The sequence below is a fragment of the Onychostruthus taczanowskii genome, unplaced genomic scaffold (genome assembly GCF_017590055.1).
Source record: "Onychostruthus taczanowskii isolate IOZ18803 unplaced genomic scaffold, ASM1759005v1 scaffold19, whole genome shotgun sequence".
NCBI lineage: Eukaryota > Metazoa > Chordata > Aves > Passeriformes > Passeridae > Onychostruthus > Onychostruthus taczanowskii.
The window spans coordinates 8,869,044-8,888,344 of NW_024499128.1; the positions used below are offsets into that span (position 1 = coordinate 8,869,044).

General features: G+C 50.8%; 2 protein-coding genes across 10 annotated transcripts; both read right to left on the reverse strand.

The window, feature by feature from the left end:
• Window positions 1-1,850: 1,850 nt before the first annotated feature.
• On the reverse strand, window positions 1,851-11,750 carry TMEM184A (transmembrane protein 184A). 4 transcript variants are annotated; one of them, XM_041401993.1, is made up of 9 exons: window positions 11,429-11,750; window positions 8,345-8,569; window positions 7,521-7,686; window positions 6,609-6,699; window positions 6,446-6,521; window positions 5,810-5,901; window positions 5,250-5,419; window positions 4,953-5,150; window positions 1,851-4,400 (listed from the first exon to the last, which is right to left on the reverse strand). In XM_041401993.1, exons 2-9 carry the CDS (start codon window positions 8,567-8,569, stop codon window positions 4,150-4,152), a joined length of 1,269 nt encoding a protein of 422 aa, XP_041257927.1. In that variant the 5' UTR covers window positions 11,429-11,750; the 3' UTR covers window positions 1,851-4,149. The 4 variants fall into 4 exon arrangements, with proteins under 4 accessions (XP_041257927.1, XP_041257928.1, XP_041257929.1 ...); XM_041401994.1 differs by lacking the exon at window positions 11,429-11,750 and adding an exon at window positions 8,968-9,091; XM_041401995.1 differs by lacking the exon at window positions 11,429-11,750 and adding an exon at window positions 8,653-8,957.
• Window positions 11,751-13,521: 1,771 nt separating this feature from the next.
• PSMG3 (proteasome assembly chaperone 3) lies at window positions 13,522-17,104 on the reverse strand. Of its 6 annotated transcripts, none has more exons than XM_041402005.1 (3): window positions 16,994-17,104; window positions 16,143-16,360; window positions 13,522-14,160 (listed from the first exon to the last, which is right to left on the reverse strand). In XM_041402005.1, the coding sequence occupies exons 2-3, from the start codon at window positions 16,356-16,358 to the stop codon at window positions 14,008-14,010; spliced, it is 369 nt and encodes a 122-aa protein (XP_041257939.1). In that variant the 5' UTR covers window positions 16,359-16,360; window positions 16,994-17,104; the 3' UTR covers window positions 13,522-14,007. The 6 variants fall into 6 exon arrangements, with proteins under 6 accessions (XP_041257939.1, XP_041257938.1, XP_041257937.1 ...); XM_041402004.1 differs by having other exon boundaries at window positions 16,910-17,055; XM_041402003.1 differs by lacking the exon at window positions 16,994-17,104 and adding an exon at window positions 16,718-16,771.
• Between the last annotated feature and the right edge of the window lie 2,197 nt (window positions 17,105-19,301).

Sequence of the window (19,301 nt, forward strand, 5' to 3'; positions counted from 1 at the left end):
GCTTTCTTGGGACACTTGGAATGTGCTCCAGGGATAGCTCTTGTTTGAGCTGTTTGTCAGGTCGATGCTGTGCTCAGACCGTGTGTGTCTGTTCCTGACCCAGGGGCTCTGTCTTTGTGCACAATCAGGGGGTGTCTGTGTTGGCACAAGCAGGACTGACAGCTCAGCAGGTACCTGCCTGTAGTTGTGATGCTGAGCAAAGCCACTTGTGGCTTGGAGACACTGTGACCTGTCTGGAATTGCTGGAGAGACACACTCCTCTCTGCCTTTGGGTTGTGAAATATCCCTTCATGCTTTCCCTGTGTGACTGCTTGTGAATAAACTGCTTTAACCCCTTACATCAATACTTCATCTTTTTGCTTTTCCCTGTTGGGGCTTTGGAAAAGGTGGTACCTTGTGCCAGTGAGCTTTCAGGGGCTGTGTTGGCTTTAATTCCATATTTCAAGGGGTAGAATTTCTTGAGGGAACAGCTGAAGGGGGCAAAACACTTGGCCTGTGTTGAGGCAGTAGGTTGGAGACAGATGGGTGTGTTGGCCAAAGCTGGAATTAAGAGGTAGGGCAAAGTGAAGAGGAGCAGGGCTGAAAGGCTTTGTGTGTCAGCAGGTAATGGATGGTCATTAGGTGGGGCCAGGCAGGCTTGGCTGAGCAGGCACGTGGGTGAAGCCTGAGGGTGATGGCAGTCTCTGTGCTGAGCAAAAAAAGCATCATCAGCTGCTTTGGCTCCTGCCTGGAGTCACTGCAGCAAGGAGCTGGTGACAACAGAGGGGACAGGGAGGTGGACCAGTTGTGACTGTTGGAGGGATGGAGGAGCATTAGTTCAGCAGGAAAAGGGCATCAGGAATGGGCCAGGTGAAGGTTCATAAGTGAAAGAAAGCTCAATATTCACCATGCATAGGGGAGGAGCATAGAAGGTCTCTGAACGGGGTGGTGAAAGCACAAATCCTGCTCTCTGGCACAGGACTGGCAGTCTGCTGCCTGTCAGCAGCTGGGCCTAGGCACTTGCTGGTGAGTGCTAGCACCCAAAAAAAGAAGTCTGTCTCTGGGTGCTGTGCAGCGAGCAGCCATGCATGAGAGCTACCTCTGCTGTGGTGCCAGCGGCTGCCTTCCTTCCCCTCTGCTTTTAGGGAGGTCAGGCTGAGCTCCTGCAGGTGTAGTGGCAGTGTGCCTGTGATGATCATCCCTGACACGAGTGGGGTGTAAACCTGCCTGATCCAAGCCCAAAAAGCACCAGGAGATCCAATAGCTGCAGCTCAGCCTTGTCCTTGGGGAAAGCCCGAGGACAAGCGACAACGGGGAAACAAATCTGCCGACCACTGGAGCCTGCTGCTGGCAGTGAGAGACGCCTGTTCCTCCCGGGCTGCCTGCTGGCGTGGCTCCAGGCACAGCAGGCTCCTGTGTAGGTCACCCGTGTGCTCGCCGCCAGCTTTCCCCGTGTCCTTGTTGAGGAAGTGGAGGAGACGCGTTAGCAGAGGAGACCGCGTCCAGCCTACATCAGCGCTGGCATTTCTGTTCCCCATGGATGCCTTTTGACAGCCTAAGGGTTTGAGGGCCGTGACAGTGCCCAGCCTGAGCCATCAGCTCTTGCCTCTCTTCCCTCTCCAAGAAGAAGGACGAGCAGGAGGCCCAGCTCTCGCCGGCTGGAGCAGGGAGGGTGCCTGCTGTTGCCGTCGCGGCAGCCAGCTGGTGTCCAGCCCAGCACGGCTCCTTCAGGCTGGTATCACACTGCTGACTTGCATGAGTCACAGCTGACTTTTTTTTTTTTCTTCCCCCCCTTGTTTGGCTTGCAAGAAAGATCTGTTTTACATATAATACAGTAATCAGGGCTTGACATAAATAGGCAAATGTTATTGTCTGCATTGGGAATTGCACCTGCTGGCAGAGCAATGGAGGCAGCCCATTATGCAGCGGAGTCGATCATTTGTGCAATGAAGTACAACCACGGTTCTTGCTGTGTTCTTGTGCAAGTCTTTATCTCAGCGGCTGTGAGCACGCCAGCAGATGTGCCATCATCACCTTTGCAGTCTGTCCTCGCCCCAGGAGCCAGAGCAGCCTCTGTTCCTGCAGCTGTGGCTGTCCTCTCCCAGAGGGGTGAAGACCAAGATGTTCATCTGAGATATCCCTGCCTCTGTGCTGGCTGCATTACAAAGCCAAGCAGCCTTGTCCCTGAGTACTGAGGCTGCACTTTCTATGCAGGACAGTCTTGCTCCCAGGATGTGCAGGATCCTGGATGAATGCCTGGATGTGCACAGCATCTGGCTCTTGTTTATGGACCTTCCTGCAGGAAAAGTGGCAGCAGTCTCACCGGCTGAGCAGGTGGGAGCAGCGCTCCTTCGAACCAGAGGGACTTGCAGGACTGGCTGAACTATAGGTTGCTCATGCGGAATCTGGGCTATAGCATGGTAAGATTTCTCCATAATAATAATAATAAACAGAGCTTGTCTTGGTGCTGGAGTCTGGGCTTAGCTTAGCTAAACCAGATCCAGCACCTCTGAACACTGCATCCACAGCTTAGGTGAGGGGTGGAGGAGGTGCTGTGCGAGGAGAGGAAGTGGGAGACACGCACGTTCTTTGTGGAGTGAAAAAGATGAGCACAAATCCTGTAGGAATGCCAAAATGTGCAGGATGCTGCGTGTGCAGGTATTTCTGCTGGGCCAGCATTGAGGGGCAGGGAGGACGTTAAGCTTAAGAGCATCAGCATTATAGCAGGAACAGGCAGATCGTGGGCTTTGCTTGCTGAGCTCAGTGAAAATGCATGCTTGCTCCGTGCTAGAAAATGCTGTTTATTAGGAAAAAAAATAAATAATTTTGTGTTGTGATTTACATTTTGCAGCTTAAGAGCAGGGAAAAAAAGGATCTAAATTCTATGAGTTGTGTTTAAAAGGGCTCCAAGCCTTATCCATTGGTTTGTTTGCCACATGACTGCAAATCTGAGGCTATAGATTTGCCTTCACCCTTCCACTAGCTAGCTACCTTCCCAGACAACAGACCAACCAGTGCCTAAATTCATTCCCAGGGATCATCTCATTAACAGAAGAATAGAAATTAGACTAAGAAATGGGGAAGAAAGGAGAAGTCTTAACAGAAGGATATGAGCTCACCATCACTGATACAAAGATCATCCCTCCATACACAGTCTTCCCTTGCCTGTGGTCTTGCCCCACGTGGCAACATCCCTCAGTACCTCTCTATCCTCACCATGGTCACCCAGCTGGGCTCAGCTCCTGCTTGCCTTCCCACAGGTCAGGCAAAACCCAGGGATGGGGAATAGTGAAGGGTTAGGAGGAACAGACAGTTCCCACTAAGTGAATTCCTACCACCACCAGTCACAGTCTGGTTCCCTAGTAAAGATTCTGATAAGGAATCTGGAATCCCTTTTAACTTCTGATCCGTTCAGAGATAAGCTGGTTTAGACATAAACAAGCACTTCTGTCACCGGCAGCTCTCAGAAATGCAGCTGCAGACCTCTGGTTAGTCCCAGTGAGGTCCTGCCACACTCCCAGGGGAGTTACTTGGACAGCTGCATCCACATCTGGAGGGAGAAGAAGATGACTTACTCTTTCTCCATGGTAAAGGTCTTTTGCACATCTCTATAAGCTTTGCTGTGAGAAGGAGAGGGAGAAAGTTGTAAAAATAAGGAATGACGTCTTTCAACCTTTACCGGGTTTTGAGGTGAAGCGAAGTCACCTTCCTGGGCTGGTTTTCTCCACAGAGCCCTTGGAGATCATTTTTTACTCAAATTGGGAGAAACTAGAGCAGAACTGTGCTGAGAAAAGCATTTCTCTCAGGCCTCAGCAGTGCTTGGAGGTAAGAGTAGGGCGAGGGCAGCTGGTCTGTCCTGCACCCCAGCTCCCCTCCCTGCCTGGCATACCCAGCATTGGCACAGGGCTGGCAGAGAGACAGCAGCAGTGGGGCAGCAAAGCCCAGGCTGCAACACAGGGTCCAACACAGCTTCATCCATGACAGCAGAAGCTGGCACTATTTCATTTAACCTTTTCTGGGTTATTGCATCTTCCCTTTGAGAGACTGGCTTTTTGGATAGAGTTCCTGGCTTCTCAGTATTCTGATTAGCCCAGGCTGTCTCAGCCTCAAGACACCTGCCCTCTGCATGGATTAAAACCTCTTCAGTGTCAGTGTCTCTTCTGATACCTCCTACAGCTCTTCATCTGACAGGATTAGCATTCTCTTTTCAATGTTTTTGCTCTTCCTGCTGCTCTGTCCATCTATCTTGGAGGCCACATGCCCATTCTCCCCTGGTGCTTTGCGCTCTGCCTCCTGCATCGACTGCTGGGTGTAGTGCTGGTACGCAGGTGAGAAGTTGTGGATGGCATCCTGCACGATGTCCTGGGGGCTGATGGTCTCCTTCAGCCCACTCGAGATGCTCTGCATCGGGGCGAGGTTTGCTGCAAAACAGGGACAGCAGGAGGGTGATGGGACAGCAGACAATGAGCCCAAGTGATCCAAGACACTTCCCCTTAGAAAGTGAAGATCAGGGGCTCATTGTGGGCCATGTCAGCTTGCAGTGCCAAGGAGAAGGAAGGCAATCCCAGCTCCATGTTCCAAAGGATAGATCTTGTCCAAGAGCATGTGGGTAACATCACCATCCCCTAATCCTGCCCAGCCACACCAAGATCTCCTTACCTGCCCCCGTGTTTTAGCATGTGGGTGTCATGAGGGAAGAGGAAGAAATGCATGGAGTACAGGATAAAGAAATTCCTCTTGTAGCTTTTAGCATCCCATTGGTAATGGGATACTAATAAAATAAGGGAGGTTTCCTCTTTCCTTAGTCATTGTGGGTGTCATGAAGGAAGAGGGAGAAGAAATGCATGGAGTATAGGATAAAGAAATTGCTCTTGTAGCTTTTAGCATCCCACTGGTAATGGGATACTAATAAAATAAGGGAGGTTTCTTCTTTCCTTAGTCATTGAAGAAAGGAGGAAGTGAGGAATAGTTACCTGTTGAGTTTTCTTTCTTCTCCCTGTACACGTGGCAGGTGAATGCGTAGCGCAGGGCAATGGAAGCGAAGAACATTTCAATGCAGATGATGAAGTTCTGGTAGCCAGCAGCCACTGTCCCAGCTCCCACCTCCTTCCCATCGATGATCTGAACTTCAGGGATCACCCCACATTTCTCCAGGATTGCCAGCAGTGTCCCTGAGTGGGGGAAGGGAGAGGGATGAGTTCTGCTCCTGCACCCCGGATCCAGGTGGGGCTACGGGAGGAGAAGCATGGGGCATCCATGGTGGGACCCACCTTGCCAGAAGGAGAGGAAGATGACGGCCTTGATGGTGATGAACTTGAGGACTGGCTCAAACGGGCGCAGCAAGTCCATGGTGGCGAAGTAGAAGAGGAAAAGGGCATAAAGGGCCAGGCTGACAGAGAAGTTGTAGATGATGGTGATGTAGAGGTATCCACTGTGGACACTGCAGGCAGAGAGGGAGAGAGAGAGAGCTGCTGCCCTGGGCTGTGGGGAGCAAAGCAAATGCAGCTGGGGGCAAAGAGAGATCAAATGGGGAAGGGGAGGGTGCATAACTTTGCTGTGGGGGAGAACACAGCCCAGGAGGGGGAGGAGGGCAGAGATAACAGCTTCTCCTTTGCTGGTGGGACCTAATTTTATTTATTATTTTATTTATTATGGCTCACAGGAGTTTTGTCCCTTTATTGTTTGGGGGCAGTGAGTCTCTGTTCCTTGGCACTTTAAGCTCACAATGCTCTATCCATGGAGCAGCTTCCTGGGGAGACTGGCAGGACACACTGGAGCAGGGATCCATCCTCTCCCTTTCACCCCACCCAGCCCCACCCAGCATCCTCACTTGAAGTCTCCATCGTGGTACTTCCCGAACGCCTGCAGGATGATGGTGACGATTGCCATGAGGGGTTTCACAATGCAGAACTGCAGCGTGGCCTGCACAGAGAGACGTGGTGTACTATGGGCAGCAGGACATCCCACCCCTCTGCTCCAGGGACACACACAGAGGAGAGAGCAGTGCTCTGGGGTGAAATATGAACCGGCACAAGGTCTGCAGATGTGAGGGAGTGGGGCTTCCAGAAGGCAGCTCTTAAAAGGCAGCATAGCCAGTCCAAGGTGAGGGACCAGAGAGCTTGGGGACAAACAGGTGACAGGATTCAGCCCACAGTGCAGTGCTGGAGAGTGAGACAGCGTCCAGGCTAACCTGGGACTGGACAGAGATGGCAATCTGAGCTCTGCAGTGGGAGGAGACCCTGACTCAGCAGTGAGTCAGAAGCAAGGACAGCAAGCAGCCTTGCTGCTGGCCAGGTGCCAGCAAGCTGGTGACCTGCCTCCCTCAGACGAAAAAAGCCTCCAAATCCAGCATCTTAAGTGAATAATGAAGCTAATCCCCTTTGGCAGGGCAGTGGGGAAGGAACCTGCCCCCCAGAGATCCCTCATCTGAGGGAAGAGGAGTCAGTGCTCCCCATGGGGTACCCACCTGCTTGCAGAAGCGCAGGAACCCAATGGAGTAGGACATACCCTGAAGGCAGCAGGTCCCGTAAAAGCAGCTGGACCTGGAAGCAGAAGGTGAGGGGATGCCATTGGGGGTGCTGGGTGGAAATAGCGGGTGGAGGAGGAACCCACAGGATGCTGGGACTTACGCAATGGGCTTCCCTCGGATCTCTGTCATGATGGTGCTCTCCCCTCCGAGGTACTCGAAGCACAGGCTCAGGAAGCTGTAAATCACAAAAGCTGCCAAGGCAAGGGCAGACATGATCAGCAGGACTGATGGAAGTCCTGGAGGGGGTTGTTTCATCTCACATTCCTTCCTGCTCAGGTGTTTCCTCATTCAACCTGGCACTGCATCAAGATTTGGGATGCTGGTGGGTGAGAGCCCAGTGAGAGGAGCAGCAGGTCAAATCTATCTGACTTCCAAGTGGAGTCAGACATATTGCACTATGTGCACAGAGTTCATTACAGACACAGCAGCTCCTCTGGGCACACACAATCTATCCAAGGACCATCTGCATGGAACTACTTCAGAATTACTAAGGGGCAGCACAAATGGCTGGTGGCCAGCAAGCAGCAGGTCTTGAAAGTTTTCTTGGACATCCTCACCACTTATTTTTCATATACACCAAACCTGAAGCAATGCAAATGCCCACACAACTTAGCTCCTGAGGAAGAGAGGACCAAGGTAGAAAAACAGCCTTAATCCTGACAAGTTTCCCTTGCACTTCAACACACCCCAACTCCCCAGTTTCTTGGGTACATCTGCCTTGTGTTTTAGAGAAGCTGCACTTCTACCCCACAGGCAGCCAGAAAACCTCTTTTCCAGGAATGTGGTGCTGGGGTCCCTCCAAGCCTGTGTCTGAAAGGCAGCAGCTCATGTTTGTGTGTGGGGCATTCCCTCCGTGCTGCTGACAGAGAAGAGGAAAACTCCTTCATGGAGGAAGGGAGAGTGGGAAGCGAAAGCAATGGAGATTGCAACGCAAGGTGCTCCAGAGGCAGGTGAGCAGGATGAGAGCCCTGCTTTGCCTTCAGCCTCCCTGCTGAGCAGATGCTGTGCTCACCTTCATAGCAGTCCCGCACCGAGTCAAAGTAGACGTAGTACTGGTGGCTGCCGAGGAGGAGGAGGCTGAGCCAGGAGTCAAAGGCATAGACGGGCACGATGAAGAGGATGCGGATGATGTAGCGCTGCTCCTTGGGGATGGTGTAATTCCTCAGGTGTGTGTAGATCTGCAAAGTGCCCAGCATGCAGAGTTGTGGCTGCCACAGGTCAGGATGGGAACTAGAGATGCCCTCAAGGCACAGGGGTGCTGTGTTAACCTTTCTCTCTGGGGTGAGAGCTCTGCCAGCTTTCCACCACAGACCCATCACAGTGAACACACACAACAGGCTCCATCTCAGTCCCTGGGCCCATCCCTTGCATGAAAAAATGTGGAAATCAGGTTCTTTCCCTGGGCTGTGTGAGGAATGTGCCCTCCCTTGTGCAGCCCCATCCCAGTGCTTGGAGAGAGCCGCTTGCCCCAGGGCTGCCTTCAGCAGCATGGACCTGCACAGCCCCCTAAACCATGCCCACTCGGGGTATGCCTCAAGGCAGCTGGTGCTGGGCACCCCAAACACCCCAAATGCCCCACTGGGTGTTTCCTCTGGGCAGTGCCAATGCCCTGCAGCCTCTCCTGGCTCTGGCAACCACCTGGGGAGAGTGTGGGCAAAGTCCATCCTTACGAGCTGCCAGCACCAGGCTCCTGACAGCAGGGATATCTCCTCTGGGCAGCAACAGGAAGAAATACTCACCCAGAGCTGAGTGATTTGCAATGGACTTGGGGGCAATCGATAGTTTTGCTCTCATGTCAACCCCTGTGCTGAGTCCCACCTGTGCTGCAGCCCATACCTGGTGGAAGGTGACGATGAGTGCTGACCACACGAAGATGCCAGAGATGACCTGCGCCGCCGTCGTGGTCAGGAAAAGCTGCTGGCTCTCCTGGGAGTTGTTGTGGGCAGCCGTAAGCAGGGCAACAGCTGAGAATGGCGGGGCTGAGGCCAGCCTGGCTGCTGTGCCAGGCCCCGGCGTGCCAGGTGCCACGGGAGAGGGCACAGCACGTGTGGCATTACTCATCTGCAGGGAGGGAGAGGGAAGGGGAGTGGTGCAGGACAGGGAAGGTCCCAGCAGATTTCCCAGCCCGCACAGCATGTACAAACCTCCTGTGGGGTTTATCTCCTCCCCAGGGTTTTTCCAGGGTGTCCTTCACCCAAACCAGCCCCTTTGCCATGATTGTGTTTGCTTCTCCCAGCAAGAAAATGCAAATATCCTTCAGGAGCAGACCCTCTTTTTCCTGAGGTCTATGCAGTTCCCATGTCTCCCAAAAGACACACTTCTCCTTCCCAGCTTTGCTCTTTGCTTTCTCAGGAATCACTCCCACTTGAAAGGGAATGATCTGTGCATCTTTTAAATCAGAAACCAGAGACTTAAGGGTTAAACCAATCCCTCACCCAGGATAATAAAGAGTTCCTTACCAACAAGCCATCAGGACACTTGTGTCATCTTCCTTGGGAGCCCAGGAAACACCAGGTCCCCCCCCAAATTTAGCTCCTTTCATCATGTGTGGCCTGCTGGGGGCAAAGCCTAGGGCTGCCCAAGAAACCAGACATTTGGTGTCACCCACATTCTTCACCCAGTTATTTTGGGATTGTGGGGGTGTCAGTGTGCCAGTAGTGCCAACCTCAAGACCTGAAGGACAGCCAGCAGTCCCTCCTGTACCCAAATTAAGCACAAGGGAGCAAACCTGCCATGGCAGAGGCAGAGCTGCTGCCCTTGGGGATGCAGGAGTGCTCTGGCATCTCGCTGCTCGGTGTGTGCTCCTCAAAGCTGGCTGCCCCAAGGCACTGAGCATTCCTGGTGCAGAGGGTGGCTGGGCATACGGACACCGTGTAGCCTGTGGTTACAGACAGCAAGGACCAACCTAATAAGCAATTATTTATAGGGCAGCTTCATATCTCAAGGCCAACAGATGCATAAACTGCCATGTTTGGGTTTTCTTTCTGTTAATCTATGGAAAGCTGCTTTTTCCCAAGTATAACAATAGTGGTTTAAAAACCCAACAACCTGCAAGCTGAACTCTAACAATATAGATGCTTCTCAGTGCACTGTTAATAAACAAATATTTTAGCTGCTAGGTAACTATCACCTGGGGTAAAACTGTAAGCATGAACTGGAGAGGAGCATAAAAATATCTGCCACAGATAAGAGTGGTAGGGAATGACCTCGGTCCAATTAAACAAACCAAAGCAAGAGCTGACCCTGCGGCTCCCTGTTCTGCCCTCTCACCGAACCCCAACCTCACAGGAGAGCAAACTCAGCTGGTGTCAGATCAACAGCCCTAAAAATACCTTTCCCCGGCTCCGCCTGGCAGTGTGTAAGCGGAGATGCCCGGGCAGCTGGCGAGGCCCCAGGAGCTCACCCTGGAGTAGCTGCGCCGCTGGGAGCGGGGCTGGAGCTGGCTGCGGGGACAGCAGCGGGGCCGGTAGTGTTACACAGGCAGCAGGGAGCCGCGCTCTTCCTCCCTGCCACCGTCCTGTGGAAAAAGGATCCCGGGAAAGCCGGGCGGGAGCTGGTCTTTGGACAGACTTAGATGCTGCCGGACCTGCCTTGTAAACATTAACAGGAGGACGGAGATAGCTCGTGGCATAGGGAAGGAGATGAGAGTTCGGCTGCGCCCAGATCTCCAATCACTCCTCTCTCCTTCTGGGGACTGCCCTGCTGCTGGCTGGGGCTAATCCGGATTTGGCCACGCTTTGCCTCTGCCAGAGCACCATGACAGAGCAGGATGAAAGCTCACTCTTTCTAGCTGTGTTTTTCTAACCACTTTTCTAGTGATCCAGCCTACTCCCCAAGACACGGCAGAGAGCTGTGCTCTTCACAAGATCCATTTATTCTGTTTTCAACCCAGTGCTGTGCCACAAATGCTTGGCCCAAGACATCCCTATTAACTTTCCCACCATTGAGCACGGTGGCACCAACAACCAGTCCTGGCAGCCTCCCTGACATTGTCACACTCTGAACATTGCAGAACAAGTCATTAAAAGCAAAAGCCTCTGTGCCGCTCAGAGACAGGGCTCCCAGCTCCACAGGTAATTAGATCCCGGCCCTGCAAGGTAGTCAGGCAATTCAATGCAGTTAGAGAGCCATTTGCTTCCAAAACAAAGGCAGCAAGGAGACACCGGGAATAACACCAGCTGCAAAATTCAGCTCCTTGATGGGACTGAGCCATATTCAATCTGTCTGTTTTCAGACACCTTGCAGGTACCTGCCATACAGTGTCTACCTGTTACACACATTCCCTGGGATATTAGAGATGCTAAGTGAGAACTGAAAAGATAAACTGAGCAGTGAAGCTTGTGTTCAGGCAGACCACCTGCAAATGGGGCTTTTCACCTTGCCAGGGATTCCCCTCCATCTGCCGGCTGCCAGAGCCCAGACCCCCAGCTCACGTCCCTCCCTGTGTCCTGCAGCACATAGAATAAATCCCCACCTCAGTGGCAGCGCCCTGTGGGGTGAAGAAAGTCAGGGAAAGGAGAGCCCTCGCAGCCCCCCAGCAGCGCCTCTGAGATCCCTGACCCACATCCTGGGGAGGGGAGCATGCAGGCTTAGCCCCACCAGAGCAGGAGGTATGCCTTTCCTCCTGACTGCTCTCGGATAAAGCCAGGACACTCGGGCTATTTACGGGACCAGCCTCTCCACACCACCATCAGGCCACTCAGGGGGAAGGACACACAGCACACAGCTACAAATCGCGGCAGGGCAGCACCGAGCCCTCTCTGAAGCCCATCTGGAGGAGTGCATGACGCAGGCACAGGTCTCTTAGAGGAGGCTCTGCCCTCCCAGCAGCTCCCACAGGTGCTCAGAACCAATGGCTGGGTCAACCCTGCTTTGTGAGGTTTCCCCCAGCTGCTGTACACCCCCCAGGGCCCCACTCACCCTTTGGGGCTGCTCCGGGAGGGAGTCTGGCTGCCGTGCACCGGGCTCTGCATCCCCCGTGCCCTCCTCCACCTGCACCGCTGGAGACTCCTCCTCCGGACACCGTCCCGGCCCTGCCCGCCCGCTGGCCGCGGGCCCTGCCGCTGCCCCAGTTACCCTCGCTGCTCCCCGGCTCCCGACAGTGCCCCACCGCCCTTGGGCCTCGTCAGCACCCCACTCGCCCTCGCTGCTCCCCTGTCACATCAGCACCCCACTTTTCCCACTAGCGTCCCACTCTCCCTGCCAGCCCCTCAGGGGCCTTGCTGTGCCCCGGGCCCGGCCGGGCCCCGCTTACCTTACCAGCACCCCCTCGCTGTGCCCGGCTCACCCTGGCAGCGCCCTCCCTGCGCCCCGGGCCCCGCGGGAGCTGGAGCAGCAGGTCGGGCTTTGTCTCCCGTAGAAAAGCCACCCAACTTACCTTTCCAGTCCGCCGTGCTCGGCACCCACGCCCGGAAAGCAAACACGGATGGAAAGCCGCGGTGCGGCCCGACGCCGCTGCCCCCCGCCCAGCACACGGCCTGAGGCCGGGGGCAAGAGCTCTGCCTGGGTGGCAGAGGCAGCTTTCCCAGCAAGGGGGAATTAATCCCTGCCTAGAGGAGAGCGACGACTAAAAGGCAGGCAGCTGGTGGCACCTTGTGCCTGTTGTTTGAGCAGGCCTTCCCCTTGGTTTATTGTGCAGCAGAGAGGAGCAAAGTCGAAGGACCAATTGCTCGTGCTCTAATTTATCGCACATGAAAAGGCAGCAAGGTAAGTCTGTCCTGGCTCCAAGCATCAAATCAGAGATGTTTCCACATCCTTTCCTCACCCACCACCCTATGCACACCAGGTGGCACATACACAGTCAGGAAATGAAGGTGCTTAACTTGTGCCTGGCTTTTAGGTAGTAACGCTCAGCTCTTTGGGGCACAGCAGTGGTATGCCACTGTATTGCCACAGTGGAAGATGCAATTTCCATCCAATGTGCTGATTCATGCATGTTCTCCTCAAGCTGCTGGAGCTATGGACACAGTAAGAGCCTCATTTCTGTCAGGAGAGAATCCCTACTAGCAAACCAAGATTGACAATAATTCCACATGCCTCTCTCAGCCTTCCTAGACAGAAAAAAAAAAAAAAAAAAAAAAAAAAAAAAAAAAAAAAAAAAAAAAAAAAGAGAAAAAAAAAAAAAAAAAAGGGAAGAGTAAAAGAAGAAAAATTTATCACTCTGACAGATGTGAATCTTTGATTCTTGGAAGCACAGTTTAGAAAATTATTTTTAGATGAAGTTTCTTGTTAAGGGCAGCTGGAAGCCTGCAGTGTTTGACTGTATTTTTAAAAAAATACTTTCATTTCTCATAATCCCTTTAAATGCTGTAAATAACTCTTACTTCAGAGAAAAGAGTCCTTTCAAAATCCATTTTCTGCTTTTCTATTTCTAGGGGATTTTTTAGCAGCAGAATGACCTGGCAGCTGGATCACCATGATGGGGCAGGCACAGGCTCTGTGCTAATTCTGCTGTACCAACTGGTCTTAGCACAATTCCTCCCTGCCCACAATCCAAGACCTGGCCTCTGTCTGGGCTGTCAAGTTCATAAGTGACAAAAGTGTGTAACAGCTCACTTAAAAATTTACTACTTCTTGTTGTTTATTACAAGAAGTGAAAACAAATGTGCTTTCCAAGCAGAAGGCAAAAGTTTGGCTACTAATCTTTTCATCAGATCATACAACACAATCTGACACTTTTTCTAAGTGAATTGGCAGAAACAACCCTGTGTAACCCCTCAAACCATCTGTCCCCATGTCTCCTAGGACAGATGCTCATTGCAGGTGATCAGTCTATGGATGTTCTGTTTCTCCGATGTGTTGGTACCATGTAATCCATTGGCAGAGATGATTTTCTTACCACTATTTTGGGTTCCTGTCTCCCACCCTGACATCAGCTTTCATAAAATGATCTGCCTCTCTTTAAATTCAGAGTGAAAGCAGAAAATGAAAATGAGACTACATCCAGAAAGGAATGGACATAAGGACAAAAGCAGCCACCTAGGACTCATTTCCTAAAAAAAGGCAAGAAAGCCTTTCCCATTATACAGCTGTTGATTTTTTACCAAGGCTTGTATTTCAATTGAAGTGATTCTCACAGAGCAAAAAAGAAAACAGGTAAAATTTGATTTGACAATGTTTCTTTTATTCCCTCTGCACTGGGTGTTCCCCCTTTGCGGTATGGCACAGCTACAGAGCTTGGCATCTGCTGCTCCTCGGGACACATGTGCAGAGCTGAGCCCTTTCCCAAAAAAATGACCCACCCACCATGATAAAAGTAGCACTTCTCTCCCATGTTGAGACAACTGCTCTCGTCTCACCACTGTCTATATGGACTTGCAAACCTGTCCCAGTAATAAAACCCACAAATGTTCTACACAGTAGAGAAAAATTCATGAAATTCCTCAGGACGTCCAAAACCACCACAAAGACATTCCATCATTTTCATTTCTAGTCCTTTTAAATAGGTGGTGATGAGTCATGGCCTCAAGATCATTTCCTTGAATCCAGATGGCACAACTTCACCACACTTGGCAACTTCGGATCACTTCTCGTAGAGCCTGTATTCCTTCCATGGTTTTGTCCTTTAAAGCCATGGCGAGGAGAACGGGTTTGTTCCCAGCTTCCTGCGACACGAATGCCACCAGGTTTTTGGCACAAACATGAACGAGGGGCTGAAAAGCAAAGGGATACAGATGTACACTCCTACAGATGAGAAAGCCCTCCTGCAGGAGTTAGGAGAGGAAGAATCCTGGACTGACGTGGAGAACCTGTTGATCCTGGACTCACATTGAGGAATTCCAACATGGTCAGCAAAGGTAAGCCACGGGACAGGGAACTTCAGAAAGCACTTTCTGAACCAGCTTAAAAGGGAAGAGTTTGCTCCCATGAGTGTGCCAGCCACCCACACCACCCTGAAACAACTTTACTTGAATTGGGTTCAGCACTGTCTGGGAAACTTGGAAACTCAGTACACAGAATCTTTCCTTCCATAATCCTCCCACCTGAACTATGGCACCAGTGTTAAATTACATGAAATGCTGTGGATCCAAATGCCTTTATTTCCTTCACAGCCAGGTTTCTGAAGAAGTTTGCAAGCACAATTTTTTTGTTTAAAAATTTCTTCTGAAGAGGGGATGTTCCACTGACAAGCTCTGGAAAAAAGCTGTTATTTTTGTAATTCCTAGAGATCCCCAAATGGTGTTATATACACAGTTTTTGTATGCCTGGTGTTACAGACAGGTTGCTTTTTATTTTAATAGAATAATGAAAAGCAGAAATAAGTAGTGAGGCTGAAGGAGGCAAAAAAAAAAAGGGATATAACCTTTTCCATGAGCTTTCTTTAACAATAGATCAGAACAGCATTGACTATTTCATTTGGAAGGCACCTACAATGACATCTAGCCCAACTGCCTGACCAACTCAGAGCTGACCAGGTTAACACATTATTCAGGGGATTGTCCAAATGGCTCTTAAACACTGACAGGCACAGAGCCTCAACCACCCCAAGCCTGCTCCAGTGTCTGACCACACTCTTGGTGAAGAGGTGTTTTCTCATGCCCAGTCTCAACCTCATCCAGCACAGCTTTGAAGCACCCAGCTTGTCTAGGGTTTATGTGCACCCATAGCTGTGTATCTGTTGGAAGCATGAGTTGCTGTATTTTAGCTGCTGTTTGGAAGTGTGCAACATCCCAAAGAAGGATGTTAGCAGTGACAAGCAGGAAAGCAGCAAACTATGAAAGTCTTTTCTTGAACTTTAGATCAGTTAGTTAAAATTATTTAAAAATAGAATGAACAAAGTAAACATAGCACTTCCCATCTCCAAATAAAACCCAAAATAAGCTTGGGGGTGGAGGTGGTCATCATTCGCAGATATCAAAGCAGAGAAAGCAAAGTATGTTCCAAAAAAGGAAGGCTATTGCTCAAGAGAAAGAACTCCACAAGGGGAAGTCATGGATAGAATCAGGAACTTGTGCTGCTATAGCTTGTCTAGTTAAAGCTAGCAAGTAATATGTGATAGCTTCAACCTGGTGGAAAGCCTCATAATCGTGTAGCTCTGTAACTTTCTGTTTTAATGTTTGACCACTTGATGGTTTGTGAAACACATTTGCTTCTGCTTTCTCTCTAGCTGTGAAATGGTCGATAAAAACCTCATTTTGTTGAAGCAAAACAAATTACACTTTATCAGGGAAGGTGCTGGCAGGCACACTTGGGAGTGGGCAACTAAAGTCCATTATGGGGCTGGCATAGATGGGGGAGGATGGGGGTGGGAAAACAGACCTGAAAAGGAAAACAAACTCACTGGAACAGAAACCCAAAAAGGTTATCAATGGCTGCATATTTAATCTTGCAACCCTTAAATCAACAGAGCTTTATCAAACTTTCCATAAACATGCAGAAGCAATCCATGTAGGACACAAAACAACAGATCGGCAAACCACTCACGGTTAGTTAAACTTTTATGTCCAAGAGCAGACGAGCACACATACTTTTCTGATGAGCCCCTCTTTCCTCATTTTAAAATTAATCTTATCACTATTCAAACACTGCTTAACTGCTGTGATTCATCAACTCCCTGGCAACTTGCACAGCCCCACCTACTACATTTCCCCCTTATCCTTGCTGCCTCTGCGTTTCACATCCGCTCTCACCTCACCTCATCCTTGCCCAGCAGCACCTTCGTGGTGAGCGAGGGCCTGCCCACGTTGTCGCCGATGGTGTTGGGGTCCAGGTAGACGATGGTGCCCATCTTGCCGTACTGTGTGACCACCACGAGGACCGAGTTGGAGAAGGCCGTGCACACCACCTCCGTCGGCACCCCGTGCACCACCTCCTCTCGCTGCTTGGACGTCACGATGGGACTCGCTTCCATCGCTTCCGAAAAAGAACAAAACGACAACAACAGTATGACAGCATTAGATTATAAAAACATGCGCCACGAGCCACAAAAAGACCGAATCCTTTCCATAACTTGAAATACCCACGGTTAAGTTAATTTCAGTGCAAACCCGCACCCCTGACTGCGGGGGACTTCGCAGCCCCGCAGCGATGGCATCACTGCCCCCGCATGGCCCCGCTGCCTCTGACAGGGGCTCCCCTAGTGCGGATAGCTAGTACCCAGGGGGAAACCTCGAGCCCTGCTTTCCATCCCGGCTCCACCAGGCTTTTCCTGAGGGAGACAGGGAGACAGGCACCCCCATCCCGCCGGGCCGCGGCCCTCACCGCCCCTACCCTTGCCAGCCCCGCCGCGCCGCCGCTCTCCGCCCGGGCCCGCCCCGCCGTGGCGGAAGCGGCGCCTTTCTTTTCCTTTCCCTTCCCATCCCTCCCTCTCTCCCTCCCGCAGCCGGCGGGGGGCGATGGCGCAGGGCAGCCGCTGCCCTCACGGCCTGTCCCCTCCCCTTCCCTCAGCGCCGCCGCCATTACCCGCCGCGGCAAGGCGCCATCTCCGGCCCCCCCCCGCGCGCTCTCCTCACGGCCCTTTGCCGGCCCCGGGCAGAGCTGCCGCACCCGGTCCCTCCTCCGGGGATGGTCCCCGGGGCTGAACCCCTTCTCCGGGGATGAACTCCTTCTCCGGGGATGAACTCCTTCTCCGGGGATGAGCCCCTTCGCCTGGTCCGATCTCCACGCCCCGTTTCACGCCCGGAGTTGGGCAGGAATCACAGGGCAGGGCCCCCCTATGCCATGAGGGGGTGGCTGTGAGGGGACAGGTGACCCTGGGGACCGAGAAGGGCTGTAAATAGTGTTTTTCCCTCAATTTCTCCATGGGATATGATTGCTTCCAGTACTGGGTTTTGTCAGGCCACACTGTGAGACCCCGTGTGCTTTCCCAAGTGGCTTATAAAGGGGGCTTGTGTAAACGAGGCAACTTTTTATATAGGCAGACAGTGCTAGGACAAGGTGAATGCTTTTAAACTTAAAGAAAAGAAATGTATCTTGGCTGTTAGGACTCAGACTTCCCTATAAGGGTGCTGAGGCCGTGGCACAGGGTGCCCAGAGCAGCTGTGGTTGTCCCATCCCTGGAAGTGCCCAAAGCCAGGTTGGACAGGGCTTGGAGCAACCTGGGATAGTGGAAGGTGTCACCCACGACAGGGTGAAACAAGATGGTCTTTAAGGTTCTTTCCAATCCAAACCATTCTGTGATTCTATGAAAACAAGGGGGGTTTTGGTCATGGAAGTGGCCTTGCTACTAGCTGAGTGAGCATTGGCAGATGCCCGATGGAACTGTCCTGGGGGATAAAATAAAGACATCTGTGTGAGGACAGTGAAACCAAATGTGTCTGTCCCAAGTGCAAACATTAGTTTATATTAATTATACCAAATTAATACAGCGCTATTTTTTTCCTTTGAAATACTGGCAGTCAAGAATAAAAATTTTGTATTCTAATTTATACAAAGCCCTGAAAATTGGCATTTCCCAAAAGTTTGCAGCCTCCTGCAATTGCTGCATGTAAAATACAGTCAAAACCTGCATTCCCATGTTTTAGCTTTCCTTTATTAGCATCCTCCCCACATCCCAAATATCCTGGCCATGGGTACAGCAATAGCTACCTGACCTGTGGGTCATCTGTTCAGGTAACATCTCCGAAGGACTTCATGAATGCTTCTTTTGTTTGTTTTGCATTGAAAGTTTTACCAAAACTTGGTTACAGGAGGAATACATAGACTTTGTGCTGAGAATCCTTTAAGGCACCGTTAGAGAGCAGCAGAGGTCCATGGAAAAGCTTTTAATTCAGCAGGTTATTTTTGTGGTTAATTCAAACAGAGACTCGATACCTTTTCGGTACTCTTTGCAGTCTGGCAAATAGTCTGTTTTCCAGCACTGAATAAACAGCATTCCTCTTTCTTGCTTACCACAATCACTCGAGGCTTTGCCTGTTTGACAGAGATAATAGCAGCTATTGTCAGTAAAACCTCCTGACTCATAAAGAAGTTTATTCCTGTTCTGCCTTCTCCAGAGAGTAACTTTACTTCAGGACACAAAGGACTGGATTCTTCCTGCCATCCTTGCCAGACTTCATTTTATTTTTTACATGACAGGGGAACAAAGGGAGTCCACTGTAGTTCAGATTTACATGGAAACGTGATTCTTTGCTGTTTTGCATTAGTTTGGGACAAAAAAAAAGTTGTCTTTCAGAGTTTCAGTCAATTAGATGTCTCATTTTGGCATGTAGCTGAGGTGGGATATAGCAAGCTGAAGCAACTGAGCACTGAATCCTCATCACTGAAAGTGAATACGTTAAAAAATGAACTAAGGAGAAGACTCCTGTTTGTGTGATTGAGGCAGGGGATGGGGATTTGAGAATACACACCAGGACAGAATAAACACCAGGACCTTTCCTGAGGGGGTCGGTCTGCCTGTCATCTGCTTCTTCTTTCTGCCTGTCATTTCTGGCTGAGAAGGGTCTGTATCCATACTCACACTCCTGGTTGCTATAGCACTTTACCTCCACAGATCCCTGATCACATTGCAAACGTTATTACGTTTAACTTCATAAACTGTCTTTCATCTTAACAGATTGTTAATATAACCCATTTTATGGTTCGAGGGAAATAAAGAACCGAGACCGACAGCAGTTTCAGAGCTATCAAATCCTCAGCTGGAGATTTCACAGGATTTCAAGATCCCTTCTTCCATTGCCATGCACTTGCTGCCAAAGAAACATAAGTCATGCATATCACTATCTCAATTATAAGAGAAAATCAATGACTGTGCAGCCCCATACTTTGACAAGCAAAACTACTCCTAATATTGCAGCTTAATACCTTTATTATTATTTATTCAAGCAGTTTTGTGCTGCTTTTCTTTTTAAACTGC